This window comes from Symphalangus syndactylus, chromosome 10 (genome assembly GCF_028878055.3).
Source record: "Symphalangus syndactylus isolate Jambi chromosome 10, NHGRI_mSymSyn1-v2.1_pri, whole genome shotgun sequence".
Lineage (NCBI taxonomy): Eukaryota > Metazoa > Chordata > Mammalia > Primates > Hylobatidae > Symphalangus > Symphalangus syndactylus.
Window position 1 is genome coordinate 71,718,776 of NC_072432.2, and position 22,828 is coordinate 71,741,603.

Sequence of the window (22,828 nt, forward strand, 5' to 3'; positions counted from 1 at the left end):
AAGGAGCATATGACTAATTCATGGATTTATTCCCGTTGTATGTCTCTGTAGTATTGTATACTATTCTTGTTGTAACACTTGCCACTAAGAGATGTAAATTAGTCATTGCCTGTACCTTAGCTCCCTTTCCCCGTCACCCTCACTTCCCCACTGTACTGCAAGTGCTGGAGATGTGAGGTGAGGAGAAGGCTAATTCCCAGATCCCTAGCACGAGTAAGTTACTGGACAGTGTGGGTAGTGGTGGATCAAGGGGGTACTGTTGAGCTTTTTAAAATTGAGCTAATCATGAGGCATCTAAGAAAAGATGTCGAGGAAACAACTGACATCAGGTGAGAAGTCTGGCTGAAGTAATCATTCTTGTCTAGGTGATGATTAAGTCACAGGAGTTGTGGAGCTTGCCAAAGGAAAGCTCTTCACTTTCAGCTACCTCAAAACAATCTTGTTTACAATGACAGGCAGTTAAATCCAAGCACACATTACAGTAGAATCTACAGAGAAAGGTAGCTGTATTTAGACTGTGGTTTTCTCAAAAAGGAGAGTTGAAATATTTATCCTAATGTTCATTATCTACAAATAGAGTTAGGGCAAAATTCTCTATTTTAATCTATGAGCTATACAGCAATTGAACATTTTTCACCCTGTATTTTACTACGCTTATTATTATGCATATTTTAGTATTTCATTTTTCCTTCTTTTTCATCTTTTTGTTTGCAAATAACAAAAAGCAATTCGAGTTATATTAGAGGAAAAGGAAAATTACTGTGAGAGTAAATTTTTTTTTTTTTTTTTGAGACGGAGTCTCGCTCTGTCACCCAGGCTGGAGTGCAGTGGCGCGATCTCGGCCCACTGCAAGCTCTGCCTCCCGGGTTCACGCCATGTGAGAGTAAATTTTTCTGTCCAAATCTAAGGGTAGAATGCAACCAGGTCTCAAGAACTGCCGCTGCAATCTAGAACGCTTTAAGACAAACGAGATGTGTTTCCCCATTTCTGGTTTCCCTTTGCATATTTTTATACTTCTATACTGGAAGATAAATCTTATTTGCTACTCAGTCCACATAATGGTCAAAAAGTGACTGCCTGTAACTTCAAATATTCATGAGTTATAGTTTCAGCCACACAAACAGGATGATTTCATCTGATTCCCTTTCTACTTCTGGGAGAAGTGACATTGAACCTATTCCCATCCCTATTTACTCTCATCAGCTGTGGCCAGGATGTATTATAACATCATACATATATGGCTATGAGTGCTGTGCATCTGAGGGGCAGTTCAGCATAGTGGTGTGCTGAAGCTTGCTTGTAATGGCTTCTAAGAGCCAGTTGTTAAATTTTTAAAATTTTTGTAGATTCGTTGTTAAACATAGGCATTATTAAAAAATAAATTATACAAAGTTAATAATATTAAGTATAGTTAAGTAAATTATATTAAATACAAAAGTAATAAATATTCAAAATTTACCACTTCCTGATTCTTTCAATTATAACAATATTATTTGTTCTTGAGGTTATTTACCTTTACAATTATTGCATCTGTATGGTGAAAATACTGTAAGATTTTGTTACTTCTCATTTCTTCCTGTGTTCAGTGATGTGATGTCACATTTATAGTTTAAAATTGGTCATGGTAGGAGTAATTACACCACATAAATTGACAAACATTACAAATAAGTTTTGTTTTGTTTTGTTTTTCTGGAGAGCTGGTTGTTAAACATTTACCAGTTCACTACTGGTAAAAGGAGTCATTGTCAGAAAATACGTTTTACCCCACTACAATAGCTACTGCTTCTACTATACTAGAAGATAACTTCCTTCAAAGTAACAATAACACATTTGCTTGTAAAGTAATTGTTTCTTCCACAGTATTTGGCATTCTAATTAAGTTATAAGAAAGCTGATACATGGCTTGGCTACCATGATTAGAATTTAATTATTCATGGCACTTCTAAAAAGCCCTGCTATCAGAGTGTTTATGTCCCCTGCCTCCAAAATCCGTTTGTTGAAATTCTAACCCCCAAGGTGTTGGTATTAAGAGGTTGGGCCTTTGGATGGTGCTTGGATCGTGACAGGAGAGCCCTCATAAATGGGATTAGTGCCCTCATAAAAGAGGCCCCAATGAGCTTGTTTCCCTTCCAAAACATGAAGACACAATCTATAATACTTTGTTACAGCAGCCCCCCAGAAATAAAACATACCCACATACAAATGTTGTTTTGTTTCTTTTTCCTGTTTCAAACAGTATCTTACTCTGTTATCCAGGCTGGAATGCAGTGGCACAATCCTAGCTCACTGCAACCTCAAACTCCTGGGCTCAACCACACCCAAGCAACTTTTTGTAGAGACAGGGCCTCATGTTTACATTCTACAAGCATTTTTTTTTCCCAGAGATAGGATCTGACTCTGTCTTCCAGGCTGACATGCAGTGGCAGTGTCATACCTCACTGCAGCGTTGAGCAACCTGGCTCAAGCAATCCTCCCACCTCAGCCTCCCAAGTAACTGGAACTACAGGCATGACCCAACCACACAATCACACTCAGCTAAGTTTTTATATTTTTGCCGAGACAGGGCCTCACTATGCTCCCCAGGCTGGACTCTGACTCACGTGAGCGCAGGGATGACTCTGAGTTCTGTCTCTTGTTCACAAGGAATTTCCTTGTGGGAAAACTGCGAGGGAAGTATGTAGCTTTTTCATCTTTGTAGCTATCTTATTTGGGAATAGAATGGGAGGCAGGTCCTGTGCCCCTTGCAGTTCCCAGCTTGACTTCCCTTTGGCTTAGTGATTTTTGGGTCCCGAGATTTATTTTCCTTTCACAAAAGTAAAGTGAGTTTTCTCAGGTTGATAATGATGATCAATTGCTGAAGTACTTGGCACTAACATGCATACACACAACAGGTTAGTGATAAGTACTTCACATATGACTCGATGAAGAAAAAACTATTGGATTAGCTATCCTAGTTAAGGAAAACAAAATGAGCTTCAAAGAAGTAGATAATTTGCTCTGGGTGGCAGAGTGAGGATTCAAGCCACATCCCTAATGCTGGAGCCAGGGCTCTTCACCTCTACGTTATGCCTCTCCACATCCACGTAGCTTCTAAGCAGTAAATGTTTGCTAAAATGCTGATCTTATTTATGCCCAAGCCCATACTCCTAAGCAATGAGAAAATGTATGACAGATTATATTTTCAAGTGTGTTTTGACCCAGTCCAATATTTTCGGATCTGAATTGATTCTTCGGAGTTTCTTTTCTTCTTAGCAACAGGTCCTGAGGACTGCAGTTTACTTGCCTCTTCTCTTTGGAGTAGTCATCCTGGAAATCACCTCTTAGAAGTCTTAGAATCACTGTTCCACCAGCTCTAACCTTCTTTTCTCATCCTGAAGTTATGCTAAACACATTATTTATTAAACGGTGGTGGTGGTGGCGATCAGCTTTTTTTTTCCTTTGGTGCCTGTTTTGGTAATCTCTGTGGTATAAGGAGACAAATGTCACACACACAAGAAATTGCAAAAGTTGTAGAAATCTAAACGTTCTTTCTTCTAGTTTGCAGTTTTTGACCTTCTTTCTTAGGTTGTATCTTGAGACCGCACTAGATCCTTTATCAGCAAAGTGGTATCACAAAAACTTTGTCCAAGAAGAGGGTCAGAGGGAAATGGGGTGGAAATGTGCTTCTGAATGTCTACAGAGACATTAAGTGAAAGTACACAGGACTTGCACCCCACTTCCTGTTTGGAATTTTGGAAGCAGAGTGCCTAGAGCCAAAGTGAAGGCCACAGTAGAGTAAAAAGGTTAAGTAGCGTGTTTAAGCAGGGGGAGCCTCAGAGATTGCCTCTTGGTTTCCCAAGATGTGAAGAGAGAACTAGAAATGCGCTCTGGAGGTGTGTGCAGGTTAGCCGCGGACCGAGTGAGTTTTTCTCCAAGGAGCCACCACTGCAAAGGCCAGTGCTAGGGTCAAATGGAGTCTGCACATGAGTGAGTCTTGAAAAAGCCACAGTACCAGCAAGAGCTGAAGTGCAGAATCTGGTCAGCCTGGGGAGATGGTGGCTTGTGATCCTCATAAGAAACTGTCATACACTGGCTGGGCCAAAAGAACAGAGCCTGAGTTACAGCGGTCTCATACGCTTCAAAACAGAAACTGAAGCCTAACTACCAAGAGAAATAAGATGCACTCTTATTATGCCTTCAAGTTCCAGGAGAGAAGGAGGATATTTGGGTCAGCCACTCTTCTTAGCCTGGGTAATGTTCTCTGATTGTCTGCTTTGTATGAATCAGGATCCTATCAGAAAACAGCATGAGTGCCAATTAGGGGGAGTTTAATAAAGGGACTCTTTACAAAAGTGTGGGCAGAGTGTTAAGAAACTACACAAGATAGTGCCTTACTACCTGAATTAGTCAGCTTGGGCTTCCATAACAAAATACCACAGACTGGATGGCTTAAACAACAGAAATTAATTTTCTTACAGTTTTAGAGACCGGACAGTCCAAGATCAAGGTTCATTCTAGCAGGGTACAATATCCGGTGAGGGCTCCCTTCCTGGCTTACAGACAGCTGCTTTGTCCTCACGTGGCCTTTCCTTGGTGCCTGAATGAGAAGAGAAAGCAAGCTCTCTGGTGTCTCTTTTAATAAGTACATTAACCCAACTGGATCAGGACCACACCCTTATGAACTCATTTAAGTTTAATAACCTCCTTAAGGTCTTATTTTCGAATATAGTCATATTGGGGAATAGGGCTTCAACATATGAATTTGGGGGCGGACAGAGTTCATTCCATAGCACTTCCCCGGGGCCTGGATGGAGTAGTGGAGGGCAGAGTTACCAGAGCCCAGATAGAATAGATGTATAGATAGGGTTGAAAAGGAATTGAGGTCATGGATAGAGAGACAGAGCTACCCTATGTTAACCCCACCTAGAGGGAGCCATGAAAATAAATAGTTCAAAACCCTTACTTTCTTCCTATCTTCAAATGCCTGAACTCAACCAAAACTAAGAGAAGATAAACAATTACTGTGTAGTCCCTATGGATGAGATTCTTAAGGAACAGAGCAAGGTGGAAAATTGATCAGGGTGGCCAGAGATATCCAGTACACCCTGTATCAAGATGCCACCAAGAAGCCGGCGAGATGGCTCACAACTGTAATCCCACCACTTTGGGAGGCCGAGGTAGGTGGATCACTTGAGGCCAGGAGTTTGAGACCAGCCTGGCCAACATAGTGAAACCCCATTTCTACTAAAACAACAAAAAATTAGCCAGGCATGGTGCTGCACATCTGTAATCTCAGCTACTTGGGAGGATGAGGCAGAAGAATGCTTGAACCCAGGAGGAGGAGGTTGCAGTGAGCCGATATCACGCCACTGCACTCCAGCCTAGACAACAGAGGGAGACCCTGTCTCAACAACAACAAAAAGACTAAATGTTTACTCAGAAGAAACTTAGTCCCTAATAAAGTAAACAAGTCAGGCGCTGTGGCCCATGCCTGTAATCCCAGCACTTTGGGAGGCTGAGGTGGGCAGATCACTTGAGGTCACGAGTTCGAGCCCAGCCTGGCCAACATGGCAAAAACCCATCTTTACTAAAAATACAAAAATTAGCCAGGCGTGGTGGTGCTTGCGTATAGTCCTAGCTACTTGGGAGGCTGAGGAAGGAGAATTGCTTGAACCCAGGAAACAGAGGTTGCGGTGACCCAAGATCGCACCACTGCACTCCCACCTGGGCCACATAGGGGAGACTCTGTCTCAAAAAAAAAAAAAAAGATAACAATAATCCCTTATACGACAGTGATAAGAATTAAGTGAGGTAAAATATAGGCAGCACACAGAGCAAATTGGGCACAGTCAGTACTCAGAAAATGTCAGCTACCGATATTACTCAAAAGTAAGCAGAACAACTTCAGAATTCCAGAATTCTATAAATATCTCAGGAATAATTAACTATGTTTTCCAAAAAAGGGCTTTGTAAAATGCTATCTTTTTTTGGAAGTACTTATATTTTGATAGTCTATTTCCTGTTATGAGACTCAATAAACCAATATAATTGCTATTAAAGGATTCAAGACTGCATTCTGTGGTACATGTAAAAGCTAAATGAAAATTTAACATTGACATCCTAGTGTGGAAGAAAAGGTTTAGGGACCTGGTCTTAAATCTGAAGATTAATACATTTCCAAATTTAAGAATACCCAGTAATATTTAAATATTCCTTTTATTTTTCAATTAAAAATATAACTGCTGTTATTGTAATTAAATCACAAGCTGTTTCAGAATTTTTTTTTTTTTTTTTTTGAGATGGAGTCTCACTCTGTCGCCCAGGCTGGAGTGCAGTGGCGCAATCTCGGCTCACTGCAAGCTCCGCCTCCCGGGTTCACGCCATTCTCCTGCCTCAGCCTCTCCGAGTAGCTGGGACTACAGGTGCCCGCCACCACACCCGGCTAATTTTTTGTATTTTTAGTAGAGACGGGGTTTCACCATGGTCTCGATCTCCTGACCTCGTGATCTGCCCGCCTCGGCCTCCCAAAGTGCTGGGATTACAAGCGTGAGCCACCGCGCCTGGCCCCAGAATGTTAAATAAGATAATATATGTGAAAAAGAAGTTATAAGTAAATGTATTGGTAAAACGTTAGTTATTTTAAAACTACAGCATATGCTAAATTGCACAGGCAGGAACCTGGCACAACACAGACGACTCTGCTGCATTACACTGTTAAAGAAAACCACAGTTGAATAGTAGCTAGAACAGAAAAAACAAATTTTATTTAGTAACTATTGCAATGTAGGAAAATAAACCTCAGTATGGAATTGGGCTCAATTCTGAATACAGCATGAACAAGGGGAGATTCACAGCAAATGAACAGGGTTGGGGGTCAGTGGATTGAAAATTACTAAGAGGAAACATTAGGGGTGTCTTTGTCCATTTTGTGCTGCTGTAACAGAATACCTGAGACTGGGTAATTTATTTATTTATTTATTTATTTATTTATTTATTTATTTTAATTTTTTTTGCATACAAAAACAATAAACATTTTCTAAAAATACATACAAACAAAAAGATGCGTATCAAACATATTAGGAAGGTTGCACATGGGAAGTTGGGGAATAGAAATGGGGGGTGGGAGTTAAAATAAATGAGAGAGGGACTTTATATGGATCAGTGATAATAACTCAATCCTCTATTTGACAAAGAAGAGGGAGAAGGAAGAGGAAGAAAAAGAAAGTGGGATAAAGGATCAGAAAGGGAGGAAAATAGAAAAAATTAGAGTATGACTCCAGGGTAGACCTGTTTTGTTGTCACTGAGTTGGTTGGTTGGTTTGTCTGTTGTATTCTTCATGTTTCGCCAAGTTGGCCAGACTGGTCTTGAACTCCTAGCCCGAAGTGATCAACCCGCCTCGCCCCCCAGAGTGCCGGGACCACAGGCGTGAGCCACCACGTCCAGCCCCCACATTGCTTCTGGCCTCCGTGGTAGACCTCCCAGACGGAGCGGCCAGGCAGAGGAGCTCCTCACTTCTACCCAGACACGGGGCGGCCGGGCAGAGGAGCTCCTCACTTCCCAGACGGGGCGGCCAGGCAGAGACGCTCCTCACTTCTTCCCAGACGATAGGTGGCCGGGCAGACGCGCTCCTCACTTCCCAGACGATGGGTGGCCGGGCAGAGGCGCTCCTCACTTCCCAGACGATGGGTGGCCGGGCAGAGGCGCTCCTCACTTCCCAGATGGGGCAGCCGGGCAGAGGCTCTCCTCACTTTCCAGACGATGGGTGGCCAGGCAGAGGCGCTCCTCACCTCCCAGACAATGGGTGGCTGGGCAGAGGTGCTCCTCACCTCCCAGACGATGGGTGGCCGGGCAGAGGCGCTCCTCACCTCCCAGACGGGGCGGCCGGGCAGAGGCGCTCCTCACTTCTTCCCGGACGGGGCGGCCGGGCAGAGGCGCTCCTCACTTCTTCCCGGACGGGGCGGCCGGGCAGAGGCGCTCCTCACTTCTTCCCGGACGGGGCGGCCGGGCAGAGGCGCTCCTCACTTCTTCCCGGACGGGGCGGCCGGGCAGAGGCGCTCCTCACTTCTTCCCGGACGGGGCGGCCGGGCAGAGGCGCTCCTCACTTCTTCCCGGACGGGGCGGCCGGGCAGAGGCGCTCCTCACTTCTTCCCGGACGGGGCGGCCGGGCAGAGGCGCTCCTCACTTCTTCCCGGACGGGGCGGCCGGGCAGAGGCGCTCCTCACTTCTTCCCGGACGGGGCGGCCGGGCAGAGGCGCTCCTCACTTCCCAGACGATGGGTGGCCGGGCAGAGGCACTCCTCACTTCCCAGACGGGGTGGCCGGGCAGAGGCACTCCTCACTTCCCAGACGGGGCGGCCGGGCAGAGGCGCTCCTCACTTCCCAGACGGTGGGTGGCCGGGCAGAGGCGCTCCTCACCTCACTTCCCAGACGATGGGTGGCCGGGCAGAGGCGCTCCTCACCTCCCAGATGGGGCGGCCGGGCAGAGGCGCTCCTCACTTCTTCCCGGATGGGGTGGCCGGGCAGAGGCGCTCCTCACTTCTTCCCGGACGGGGCGCCCGGGCAGAGGCGCTCCTCGTTTCTTCCCGGACGGGGCGGCCGGGCAGAGGCGCTCCTCACTTCCCGGACGGGGCGGCCGGGCAGAGGCGCTCCTCACTTCCCAGACGGGGCGGCCGGGCAGAGGCGCTCCTCACTTCTTCCCGGACGGGGCGGCCGGGCAGAGGCGCTCCTCACTTCTTCCCGGACGGGGCGGCCGGGCAGAGGCGCTCCTCACTTCTTCCCGGGCGGGGCGGCCGGGCAGAGGCGCTCCTCACTTCTTCCCGGACGGGGCGGCCGGGCAGAGGCGCTCCTCACTTCTTCCCGGACGGGGCGGCCGGGCAGAGGCGCTCCTCACTTTCTCCCGGACGGGGCGGCCGGGCAGAGGCGCTCCTCACTTTCTCCCGGATGGGGCGGCCGGGCAGAGGCGCTCCTCACCTCCCAGACGATGGGAGGCCGGGCAGAGGCGCTCCTCACTTCCCAGACGGGGTGGCCGGGCAGAGGCGCTCCTCACTTCCCAGACGATGGGTGGCTGGGCAGAGGCGCTCCTCACTTCCCAGACGGGGCGGCCGGGCAGAGGTGCTCCTCACTTCCCAGACGGTGGGTGGCCGGGCAGAGGCGCTCCTCACTTCCCAGACGATGGGTGGCCGGGCAGAGGCGCTCCTCACTTCTTCCCGGACGGGGCGCCCGGGCAGAGGCGCTCCTCATTTCTTCCCGGACGGGGCAGCTGGGCAGAGGCGCTCCTCACTTCCCAGACGGGGCGGCCAGGCAGAGGCGCTACTCACTTCTTCCCGGACGGGGCGGCCGGGCAGAGGCGCTCCTCACTTCTTCCCAGATGAGGCGGCCGGGCAGAGGCGCTCCTCACTTCTTCCCGGACGGGGCGGCCGGGCAGAGGCGCTCCTCACTTTCTCCCGGACGGGGCGGCCGGGCAGAGGCGCTCCTCACCTCCCAGACGATGGGAGGCCAGGCAGAGGCGCTCCTCACCTCCCAGACGATGGGTGGCCGGGCAGAGGCGCTCCTCACTTCCCAGACGGGGTGGCCGGGCAGAGGCGCTCCTCACTTCCCAGACGATGGGTGGCCGGGCAGAGGCGCTCCTCACTTCCCAGACGGTGGGTGGCCGGGCAGAGGCGCTCCTATTTATTTATTTTTATTTATTTTGTTTGAGACGGAGTCTTGCTCTGTATGCCCAGTCTGGAGTGCAATGGCGCAATCTCAGCTCACTGAAATCTCCGCCTCCCGGGTTCAAGCGATTCTCCTGTCTCAGCCTCCCGAGTAGCTGGGATCACAGGCGCACACCACCACGCCTGGCTAATTTTGTATTTTTAGTAGAGACGGGGTTTCTCCATGTTGATAAGGCTGGTCTCGAACTCCTGATCTCAAGTGATCCACCCACCGTGGCCTCCCAAAGTGCTGGGATTACAGGCGTGAGCCACCATGCCCAGCCCAAGAGACTGGGGTAATTTATAATGAACAGAAATTTATTGGTTCATAGTTCAGAAAGCTGAGAAGTTCAATGTCCAGGTGCTGGCATTTGGTAAGAACCTTCTTGCAGCATCATTCCATGGTGGAAGGCAAAAAGGCCAACAGAGGGTTGAAGTCTCCTTTTTATAGTATCAATCCCACTTAGGAGGGTGGAGCCTTTATTGCCTAATCACCTCTTCAGGGTCTCACTTCTTAATGCTGCTACAATGGCAATTAAATTTCAACATGATTTTGGAGGGGACAAACATCCAAATCACAGCAAGGGGTAGGAGATTCTTGCTAAACTGATTTGATAGTATTCTTTCTAAAGGCAGGTTAGGGTGATCAGATATCATCTGGGGGAAGGTAGAGAATAATGAATTTGATCAGATATTGAAGGTGACCAGATACCAAGGGCAAGGGACTCTTACTAAAGTGACTTAGCAGGAATCTAGCTAAAACTGGACAAATAAAGACATGGAAGCCTAAGGTCAAGGTCTAGTTGACAAAACGTATCAGAGGAGCCTAAGTTTGGTCAAGGAGAGAGTCTTTGTATTCATCTATGTAACGACCATGACAATCAAAATATAGAGCATTTCCACCTCCCTAGAAGGTTTCTCATGCTCCTTTGCCATTAAACTTCCCCAACATTCTTGCACCTGGGAACCACAAATGTGATTTATTTCTTCATGACTAGTGTAGTCTCAATCAGATGTGTCCAGCATCTTTCACTCAGCATATATGTGAGATTCATCCACGTTGTCAAGTGTAGTTTCTGTTTTATTGCTGAGCAGTATTTTGACTGAGAGATAAATATGACACAATTTGTTTTTGTTAGGAGGAGAAATATTGGGTCCTATGATAAGTGCTTGTTTAGATTTATACTAAATAATTACTACTGTTTTCCAAAGTGGTTGTACTATTTTATATTCCTACTAGCAAAGCGTAAATGCTCTAATTGCTTCAGATCCTTGCCAACATTTGCTATTTTCATTTTTTATTATGTATGTATTTATTTATTGACACAGGGTCTTACTCCGTCACCCAGGATGGAGTGCAGTGGTGTAATGAGGGCTCTGTATTTTTTTATTTATTGACACAGGGTCTTACTCCGCCACCCAGGATGGAGTGCAGTGGTGTAATCACGGCTCTGTATGTATTTATTTATTGACACAGTGTCTTACTCCGTCACCTAGGATGGCGTGCAGTGGTGTAATCAGGGCTCACTGCAGCCCTCTCCTCCCCAGGCTCAGGAGTTCTTCCCACTTCAGCCTCCCAAATAGCTGGGACTACAGGCGTGTGCCACCATGCCCTGCTAATTTTTAAAATGTTTTGTAGAGATGTCTCATTATGGTGCCCAGGCTGGTCTCAAACTCCAAGCCCAAACAGTCTTCCTGCCTCAGCCTCCCAAAGTGCTAGGATTACAGGTGTGAGCCATGCCTGTGCAACACTTGCTATTTCCAATCTTATTAATTTTAGCCATTCCAGTGGGATTGAAGTGATATTTCAGGATGACAATGATGTGATAATTGCCTGTTCAACACATCTTCTATGATGAAGTCTTTTGTCTATTTTTTCAAATTGAGATATTTGTCGTTTTATTGAGTAGCAAGTCCTCTCTCTCTCTGTATATATCCTATGAGTCTTTTGTTGGATAAATGTTTTGTAACCATTTTCTCCTAGTCTGTGATGTGCCTTAGTCACTTATTTATTTAGCATCTTTTAAAGACTATAACATTTTAATTTTTTGAGCTGCAATCGCATTAATTTTTAAAAATGTTAGGACTCGTGATTATTCTATATGAGAAATCTTTTCCTACTCCAAGGTGGTAAAAATTTTCTCCCATGTTTTCTTCTAGAAGTTTTAAAACAACTTTTATATTTAGACCTATCATCCATTTTGAATTAATTTTTGTGTATTATGTAAGGTAGGGGTCAGGGTCATTTATTTCCACATTTATATCTAATTGCCTGAACACTATTTGTCGAAAAGACTATCCTTCTACACATTTCAATTACGTTGGTACCTTTGTCAAATTCAATTGACCATAATATTTGTGACTCTACTTTTGGACACTGTGTTCTGATCTGTTGATGTATTTGTCTTACTTTACATAAATACCACACTGCCTTGATACCATAAGTTTGTAGTAAGTCCTGAAATCAGGTAATTCTAGTCCTCTAAAATTGTTGTTGTTTTCCAAAATTGTTTTGGATATCCTATATCCATTACATTTCCCTGTAAATTTCAATTAACAAGAAACTCAACATTGTGAATTTCTGTTAAAAAGCACTGAGGTTTTGATTGGGATTGTTCGAATCTATAGATAAAATTAGGTAGAACTGACAACAATATTAGCCAATGCTCTTGACACTTTTTATTGCTAAATTCCACTCATCTCAATTCACAATTCGTTATCAGTACAAAAGGAACTGCCTTCAGAAGCATTATATTTCTTTTTACTACATATTGAAATAATTTTTTGGTAATTATTGAGGTTTTTTTGAAAAAATTTTATTGTAGTAAGAACCTTGAACATGAAATCTACCCTCAACAAAATGTTAAGTGCAGAATACAGTATCATTAACAGTAGGCACAGTATTGTACAGCGGCTCTCTGTAACTTATTTGTCTTGCAGAAATAAAACTTTACACCTGTTGAACAGCAACTCCCCATTTCCCTGTACCCCCAGTCCCTGGCAACAACCATCTTACTGTTTCCATGAGTGTGAATATTTTAGATACTTCATAGAAGTGGAATCATGCAGTACAGTATTTGTCCTTCTCCGACTGATTTATTCCACTTAGCACAACATCCTCCAGGGTCATTCATGTTGTTACATACGGCAAGATTTCCTTTTTTTTTTTTAATTTTTTTTTTATTTGAGACACAGTCTCTCCTCTGCGGCCTAGGTTGGAGTGCAGTGGTGCGATTTCGGGTCACTACAACCTCTGCCTCCCAGGCTCAACCGATTCTCCTGTCAGCATCCTGAGTAGCTGGGATTACAGGTGCGAGCTACCACGCCAGGCTAACTTTTGTATTTTTAGTAGAGATGGGGTTTCGCCATGTATGCCAAGCTGATCTCGAACTCCTGGCCTCTAGTGATCGGCTTGCCTTGGCCTCCCAAAGTGCTGAGATTACAGGCATGAGCCACTGTGCCTGGCCGATTTTCTTCTTTTTTAAGACTGAATAGTATTCAATTGAATGTATAAACCATATGTTTTTTAACCCATTCATCTTTCAACGGATGTGTAAGTTGTTTCAAAAGATACCAAGTTTTGGCACGGATATGGAGAAATTGGAATACTTATACACCATAGCAGGAATGTAAAATGGTGCAGCGACTATATAAAAAACAAAAAGAGTATGGAAGTTCCTCAAATATAGAACTACCATATGATCCAGCAATTCTATTTCTGTGTATATATCCAAAACAATTGAAATCAGGATCTCAGAAGAGATTCTATACTCCCATGTTCATTGTTATATTTTTACAATAATATTGCGATGATCCCAGAGGTCTGAAGTGGATTTTTGGCTATAAGTTTTTAGTTCAGCATCTTTACCCAGAAAGTTATTTCCACCCATAGCTAGGCCAAAAGTCTGAGTCACTCAATACTACATTTTCTGATTAAGTTTACCAACAATAATTGTTAGAACAATCCATCTTTCCTGAACTACAGAAACAATAAAAATAACAATAGCTCCAGCTTATTGATCACTTAACTGCCTCTAAAAAAATCATTTGAAACATTATAGCAATCCTTTGGAAATTATTTCTAAATTCCCATTTATGAAGACACTAAAGATTAGAAGTTAATTTCTCTAAGGTCTCATGCTATTGAGAGACAGAGCTAGAGACAGGTCATTATGACTGCAAAGCTCACTCTCTTAATCACTACACAATAGCTTCAGACCAATGTTCAACATATCTAGAGTTCATTCTTTATAACCTCAACAACTTTTCCTATTTGCTAACATGACTGAATTAAAAACCGCATTTTTTTACAGCTGTGCTCTTAGTTTAACATAAACTTACTTCATTTTATTTTTTGAGACAGGGTCTTGCTCTGTTGCCCAGGCTGGAGTGCAGAGGCGTAATCATGTCTCACTGCAGCCTTGACCTCACCAGCTCAAGCAATCCTCCCACTTCGGCCCCCAGAGAAGTTGGGACTACAGGTGTGTGCCACCATGCCCAGCTATTTTTCATTTTATTTTCTGTAGAGATGTGGTTTCGCCAGGTTGCCCAAGCTGGTCTTAAAACTCCTGAGCCCAAGTGATCCACCTGCTTGGCCTCCCAAAGGGCTGGAATTACAGGCATGTGCCACTGCAGCTGGCCCCATAAACTTATTTTAATAACAAAGATGAAAATACGGAATTCTACTTACATTAAAAATCACTCCTTAGTTCTAATAGGACAAATTGTAGAATCAGGGAAAATGGCATTTTGATATCTTTTAAATTACTTGGCTGTTTTCTTATGCTCTTCTTTACAAAAAATTATTAAAGGAAATTCAAATATGCAAAAAAGTAGGGAAGAGAGTATAATATTTACTAATGTATGTGTAAATCAAAAGGTATCTGAGGCAGGTCTCAATCGATTTAGAAAGTTTATTTTGCCAAGGTTAAGAAAGAGCCCATGACAGCCTCAAGCTGTCCTGACAACATGTGCCCAAGGTGGTCATGCGCAGCTTCATTTTATACATTTTAGGGATACATGAGCCATCAATCACCAGCTTGACTTCTTCCTTTGGCTTCGTGATTTTGGGGAGATTTCCCTTTCACATATGTATCGCCCAGCTTCAACAATTGTGAACTCAGGGCTAGACTTGTTTAATCTATTCTCCCACCCACTTCCCTACACCTGCCACCAGTTTGATAAATCCCAGATACCATATAATTTCATTGGCAAATATTTATTATTATTATTATTATTTTGAGACAGAGTCTAGCTCTGTTGTCCTGGCTGGGGTGAAAGTGGCACAATCTCAGCTCACTGCAACCTCCGCCTTCCGGGTTCAAGCAGTTCTTCTGCCTTAGCCTCCCAAGTAGCTGGGACTACAGGCGCACGCCATCACGCCTGACTAATTTTTGTATTTTTAGTAGAGACGGGGTTTCACCATATTGGTCAGGCTGGTCTCAAACTCCTGACCTCAGGTGATCTGCCCGCCTCGGCCTCCCAAAGTACTGGGATTACAGGTGTGAGCCACCACACCTGGCCTGCAAATATTTTCATATGAATCATGAAATTATAAGAAATTCTTTAAAAAACATAACTTATTAAAACTAAAAATACAAATAGCAATTCCTCAGGATCATCAGATATTATTTAATGTGTGTGTGTGTGTGTGTGTGTGTGTGTGTGTGTGTGTGTTGTGGCGTGTGCGTGTTTGTATATTCAAATTAGTGTTCAATTAAGGTCCTAGAAACGGGGCCAGTCCTGGTGGCTCCACACCTGTAATCCCGCACTTTGGGAGGCCGAGGTGGGAGGATTGCTGAAGCCCAGGAGTTAGACACCAGCCTGGGCAAGATGGCTAATACCATCTCCACAACAAATGCAAAAAATTTGTCGGATGTGGTGGAGCATGCCTGTAGTTCCAGCTACCTGGGAGGCTAAGGTGGGAGGATCACTTGAGCCCAAGGTTGCAGTGAGCCATGATCACACCACTGCACTCCAGCCTGCCTGACAGTGAGACCACATCAAAAAAAAAGAGGTACCGCATTCTAGACTTCTTGTCTTTCTCTGAATATGCAGTCAGTTTGCCAGTTTGTCTTCATATCACGAAGTTACTTAGTTACCTTTTTTCAGATTTTTCTTTCCCTTACAACTCAGTTCAAGGAAGCAAAATTAGATTTTGTTTCCGTTGGACAATGAACCTTAAGCAAGTTTCTCTTGCAGATTTTACCACGCTATGTAGTTATGTATCTATTGGTCATTTATTCTGTAGTTTCGATTCCTCGATGGTCTGCTTAAATCAATTTTGTGCCCCATGGCCTTGATACATGTTTAAATTAGTTATTAATTACAAAGACATATTATGATACAATTCTTTCCCCAATTAAAAACAAAACTAGGCCGGGCGTGGTAGCTCATCACGCCTGTAATCCCAGCACTTCATCCTGGCCAACATGGTGAAACTCCGTCTCTACTAAAAATAAAAAAATTAGCTGGGCGTGGTGGCGGGCGCCTGTAGTCCCAGCTACTCAGGAGGCAGAGCCAGGAGAATCGCTTGAACCCGGGAGGCAGAGGTTGCAGTGAGCCGAGATCGCGCCACTGCACTCCAGCCTAGCGACAGAGCGAGACTCCGTCTCAAAACAAACAAACAAAAACTAGTAGGCTTTTGTGACTACAAACGAGCTGGTTGCACGCTGCACTGCCTTTGGGTAAGAGTGGAACTCCAACTAAGAAAGTACATCTGGTAAACATAAGGGATTCACCCAGACTTGTCCTAAGTAAGACTCCGATTACCCGAACTGAATCAGGAGTCCTTCAGAGCGACTCTAGCTAAGAAGGCCTGTCAGGCCCTCCATTAAGAGTTTCAGGTGGGAAAATTGCGCCATCCGGGTATAGGCAGTACAGCGGGAACTCCATGAACAACCTGGGTAACCTAATCTCTGAATAAGACTCCTCCCAGGTACCAGTGGGCTGAGGGCGGCGGGCCGACGCGCTGACGTCACGTCACGTTCCTTTGCACGTCCCGCCTCCCCGCCCCTCTCCGCACTGTGACGTTCCCAGAGAGGAACGAAGCGTAAACAGCGCAGGGCATTTCGGGAGCGGGATTGTTTCGCGCAGGAAGCAGGCTCCATTTTAGCGCCGCCCGCCGTCGCCATCTGTTTCCCTTCCCTCCCCCATACCCTCGCCCGAGTCTGAGCCCTAACGAGAAGGCTGGGCCTAGGCCGCTGGAGGCTGGAGTGAAAGGAAGGGAGAAAGGGAAAAAGCGGGAAGAGTCGAGAAGGCTGAGTGTTAAGAGGCCAAGTGCGACGCGCGTATCCGGGCGGACGGACTGACGGACGGGCCGGTGCTTCTGCCGCGGCTGCGGCGCCCGCGCGAGTCGCGTCTAAGCGGCGGCGGCGGTGGCAGCGGCGGAAACCGAAGGGGAGCAATGGCGGCCGACAGTCGGGAGGAGAAAGGTTAGTGCGGAGAAAGGTGACTGGCGGAGGCGAGGCTGGGGCTCGGGGGTGGGGTGATGGAGCACTGGTCGTCGTCGCGGGTCGGGGGTGGGGGTTGGGGAGGTTAGCTTGCCTCGCGAGGAGCCGGTCGCCCCCACCGAGACACTTGGACTCATTGGCGGAGACCAGGCCTGCCCTTTCGTCCTCGGTCTCCATATGGCCTAGCACTTCATCTCAGTAGGGTTCTTCTTTGATCGGATTTCACGCTTGACTTTCCGTTTAGCTGTCTGGGGCTGAGAGGGGGCCTTTCTGAGTTGCACGCTCCTAGGTTTATTTCCTGGTAGGATCTTGCGGATGTAATGCGTATTTTCAGGACAACCATTTCTGTTAGGCTAAAATTGAAAACCCCTAATGCCGCGATCAACACTGGTAGTGTGGTAAGTGAGCATGTTTAGGAAGTGGCACTGGCAGATTATTAATCTTGAGAAATATCTGCAAATAACTTCTGGCTGTTCCTGTTAAATAGGCAAAGTGAATTACCCGTTTTGTTCCTCGAATACTTATTTTGGAAAAACATAGTACTTGGAAAAACGAATACTTAGTTTGGAAAGATAACTGTGTGACTTAGGCTGGTAAAGAAATCCTGGGTGCTATTATGCTAGAAAAACATGTGTAGCTCCCAGAGGGTACAGTCAGAAACAAATGGATGCAAGTTATAGAGAGTTGAAGGGATAGATTTCAGTGAAATGTGGAGAGAACAGATGTTGCTGTAATGGAAAGATAGTAATACTAAGTTCCCAAGCCCTAGAGATATTAATGTAGGTCCTAGATCAGTATTTGTCTGGAGAGTGGTCTAGATTAAGTGCTGCTTTAAGATCTTTTTCAACCCTGAGATTAGCATAATAGTCTTGGAAAGATTATAGTTAAAAATATGACACGGTCGCTGCTCTGTGTCTCACACATCTCTTCTGTGTGCCTAATTGATTTGGGGGGTTTTTGTGGGGGTTTGTTAAGTGGGCTCTAGAGTCAAGTTACATTAGGCGTGTGATCCTTTTTTCTTAATTTTTCTGGTTTCTGCATCAGGAGAGTCTTCATGTTTCAGTGAACTGCCCTAGGTTAGGGACAGGCTTGGAAAGTGGAATGGGTGGGAATATGTTTAAGATACTGCCCTTAATCCTAAAGTAGTTCTTTGATTAGGTTATAGCAGTTTAACGTTCCATCCTTAAACTAAATGCTAAAAAATCTCTCTGGGCTTTTTTTTTTTTTTTTTTTTTGAGAAATCCAGAAGTAATGGGAACATACGATTGCATGGTGTTAGTTGAGTAAAGGCAACTGCTTTTAATTAGTTAACTCAGTTATTAAAATACATGATCTTAATTAGTAAGTGTTCGGCAAACATCTGATTGTCTGTAATTTATGAACTGTGGATATGGGAGTCTGTAGTGGTTGTGGTGGGCGAAATGAACCAAACACAAAAATGAGTAAAATTCAGTACTTCTCAAGAATTCGTTGTCTAAGATGAAAATATTTACAAGTCATTAATAGAGTAGACGCAGTAATGCATATTGAAGAAGAAAAGTAGATGATTTTAAAAGTTTTGCTTTAGAAATGATTTAGTGATGATAATGCAATCCAAATACATAAACTGTGTAGCTATTATTGGGAAGTAGTGATGTCACCTGTTGTCTATACATAGGATACATTTCCCCACTTTTGAAAAGGTTCTTTGCTTCAAATTTGCTTAGTTTTTTAATTTAATTTTCATAACAACTTTATTTAAAAACTTGATATAAGTGACTTATCTTTATAGTTTAGAACAAAGATTGTTTCTGGACTACATGTAGAACCAGCACTTACCTACTGGAATTGTTTATTTCGTTTTGGGAGAGTTCTAGATAACCTACAGGTTGTATCATTTACTTGATGATGATCATCACACACTTAGCTTTATAGTTAGAATCAATACTTAGCTCTTCCTCTCTTAAGTAAAAGTGGGACTCTTAAGTGCTTTATTGTCTTACGTGAAACAGGAAATTACAAGGATAAACCCTCTAAAGATCTCAGTCAAGTCACAAACGTTAAGTTCTTTCTCAAATGATGCCATAAATGGTTTAAGATCTTGATAGCAAATGAGTCTGTAAGTTGCAGAAATTGGCAATTATATTAATCACAGAACAGTAAAGACTCTTGTTCATAGAGTTCTTGAATTACGGGGTTTTGCACTTATCTGGGTAATAAAGACATGAATTTCTATAATCTATAATAATGCTTCAATAATACTCCTACCTAGAAGCTGAAGCCCGTGTAACTGGACAGATTGCTAGCTCCCTGTGATTCCTGTGGTGACAATTTGCCCAAGAAACTGGGTTTGAAAGGTGTTAATGTCGGTGTTAGTTAATATTAAATGCCATTTTTCTATATAAGGAGGAAATATGCATCTTTTCTATTATTGCAAACACCTTGTATAAATTGTCTTAATCTTTTACAAAGTTCTCTACAAAGAAGTTACAAAAGTTTATCCAAAATGTGTATGAGTAATGCGTAATGAGTTACTGCGTTAAAAATAACGTGTTTTCTACATTACCAGACTAGAAGCTCCCTGAGAGCCGCGAGTTCACTGGGTTCTTTGTATACAGTAATTGTGTTTCAGTACCTTGAATATTTACCAGGTTGGACTTCATTGACTGACTGGTTATATGACATGTTCAGTATGATAACCAAAGCTAAGAGTGTCTCAGTTTAAGTTATACAACCGTTCTCCCCTGAACCCCCAACCTCTGCTAGCTGTATTTCTGGTAAATACGTTCTAAGACCCACAGCGGATACCTGAAACAACGGATATTACTAAATCCTATATATACTATGTTTTTTTCTCTATATACCTATGATGAAGTTTAATTTATAAGTTAGGGACCGTAAGAGAACCACAACAATAATAAAGTAGAACAGTCATTACAATATGCCATCATCACTACTCTTGTGCTTTGGGGCTATTATTAAGTAAAATAAGGGTTACTTTGAACACTGACACTGCCATATGTGGACAGTTGATCTACTACCCGAAACAGTTACTAAATGACTAATGGCAGGTAACATACGCAATGCAAATATTTGTTGACCAAAGGGATGATTCACTTCCGAGGCAGGACAGAGTGGGACGGTGCGTAATTTCATCACACTAGTTAGCGCACAATTTAAAACTTATGAATTGTTTATTTCTGGAATTCTCCATTTTTATATCTTTGGATAGTGATTGACTCAGTTGACTGGGGGGTAACAAACCCTCAAAAGCAAAACCTTGGATAAGTGAGGGACTACTGTATATATACACCCTGTTGTTGTTTTCAGACGGCCTCTGTCGCCTAGGTTGGAGTGCAGTAGAGCAGTTACGGCTCACTGCAGCCTCAACCTCCCAGGGCTCAAGTGATCCTCCCATCTCAGCCTCCCTAGTAGCTGGGACTACAAGTGTGTGCCACCATGCCCAGCTGATTTTTTATTTTTAGTAGAGACGAGGTCTTCCTACGTTGCCCAGGATTGTCTTGAACTCCTGGGCTTAAGCAGTCTGCCCATCCTAGCCTCCCAAAGTGCTGGAATTACAGGTGTGAGCCACCGTGTCCAGCCGTTATACACACGGTTACGTGCAGGCGTGTATATACACACACACAGTCATGTGCACACACACGCACACAGTCACGTGCACACACACAGTCGTGTCATTTAACAATGAAGATGGGCATTGTTAGGCAGTTCCGTTGTGTTATCATAGTGTGTTTACACAAACTTAGGTGGTATAACCTACTACATATCTAGGCTGTATGGTATAGCCTATTGTCCCTAGGCAACATATCTGTTGGGCGTGCTACTGTAGGCAGTAGTAACACAATGGGAAGTGTTTGTGTATCTGAACGTCAAAATGATGACTGTGCCACAACATTTGTATATACTATGGCACTCACTATAGTAATTTCTTAGGATAAAATTGCCTTTCTTGGTTCACTTTAGTTTGGGCTCTGTAAAGCATAGAGTACGTAATTGATACTCCAATATATTTATTTTACCTATAGTATAAGTAAGATAGAAAATTTTAAATGCCATCTTTGCATTTAAATTGTATGTTTTTTATAAGACAGCGATTTTGGATGAGAAATCCAAGTTTTTAAACTTCATTTGGAGGAATGACAATTTTGAATGACAAAAACTGAGAAACTGGTCTAAATGTACAATGTACATTACAAGACAATAGAAGGGGGAGGTTCTAGTAATCTTGCTCCATTGCCAGATCCCACTAAAACTATATTAAATGAATTAAAATATAATTTATGTTGGTACCTTGTGTTAGAAAGCAAAATGGGTAGTATATTTAACTTTCCTTAAATACTAAATCTTAGTCTGATGCTGGAACCTCACATGTTAATAAATAGCACTGTCTTCTGACCCAGAAGCTTCTGCAGTAAATAATGACTGTCCCAGATAAAGGTTAATTTTCTACCCTGATATCCCTAGAGTTAAAGTTTGTGACATTCCTGGCCAAGAATGTAAAGATTATGGTAAATTTTAAGTTCCCATGTTTACCTAAAACAAAAATCCCCCAGCCAAGCAACAAACAGCTAGCTTTGTTATTTCTAACATCTTGTCAGTTTTTGAACAGGCCTTAAAAATAATGGTGATTTTTTTTTTTTGGTTGGCGGGGAGACAGGGTCTTACTCTGTTGCCCAGGCTGAAGGGCAGTAGTGCTATCAGGGCTCACTGCAGCTGCGAGCTCCCAGACGCTGGTGATTCTCCCACTTCAGCTTCCTCAGTAGCTGAGACTACAGGTGCGGTGCACACCACTAATTTTTGTATTTTTTGTAGAGATGGGGTTTCATCATGTTGCCCAAGCAGATTTCAAGCTCCTGAGCTCAACCCATACGCCTGCCTTTGCCTCCCAAAATGCTGGGATTACAAGTGTGAACCATCATGCCCGACCTGTTACTCTTTTTATATCCTTGTTTACTTCCTATATCCTGGGAATCTGTACCTTTACCTCAAAACTCATTTTGCTATTAGTTTGTGATTATAATATTAATACAAAACATTCACACATGATTATACTTTCACAGAGGAATCTAGCAGCCAGCTGTGGAATCTAGCAGCCAGCTGTTTCATTTTTATTTGAGACAGCACTTAAAAGTCATGCAATTCCAAATAAAAATCTGGGTTTCAGAGTCCTCTTGAAAATGTGGAAGATCTGACAACACAGCACTTGCAGCTGTCAAGGAAGTTAATCTTCTGGAGTTGAGTAGGATTGTCCCCTTTAGCTTTCCTCCTCTTTCCCAAAGTATTATATACTGTATACTAAAACTAGTTTGATGTTCCTGTGCCTTAGTGTATTAAGCTGAGCCTTGGGTGTTTTTGAAGTTTAAGATCAGTGTTACGCAGGGGTTGCAGATATGTGTGCATGCCAGAATCTGGCAGATAAAGTACTTGCTTAATACGTTAGGTAATAGTATCATGGGTTTTTTGTTTTGTTTTGTTTTTTTAAAGAGCCAGCATGCTCTTTGTTCAGGTAGTAATACTGATTCACCAGATACAAACTGATTAACCAGATACAAACCCAGATTGTCTCATGCAAAACTTTGACATATGTGACCTTCTCTGTGTCTTAACAGAAGACTAGACTGCTCCAGTTGGTGGTTTTCAGGTGAGAATCTGGGCCCCTAATAATCAAGTAGTATTTTTTTAAGTGGGCTTTCATATTAAATCCTT

At 43.8% G+C, this 22,828-nt stretch overlaps 1 protein-coding gene across 8 annotated transcripts in view; it reads left to right on the forward strand.

The window, feature by feature from the left end:
• The first annotated feature begins 16,690 nt into the window (after positions 1-16,690).
• Positions 16,691-22,828, forward strand: part of YTHDC1 (YTH N6-methyladenosine RNA binding protein C1) — a 37,202-nt gene continuing 31,064 nt past the window's right edge. For all 8 annotated transcript variants that reach the window (XM_063611199.1, XM_063611200.1, XM_063611201.1 and 5 more), the window contains exon 1: positions 16,691-17,104. In XM_063611199.1, the coding sequence (XP_063467269.1) occupies positions 17,077-17,104 (28 nt within the window). In that variant the 5' untranslated portion in view covers positions 16,691-17,076. The remainder of the gene's footprint in view (positions 17,105-22,828) is intronic.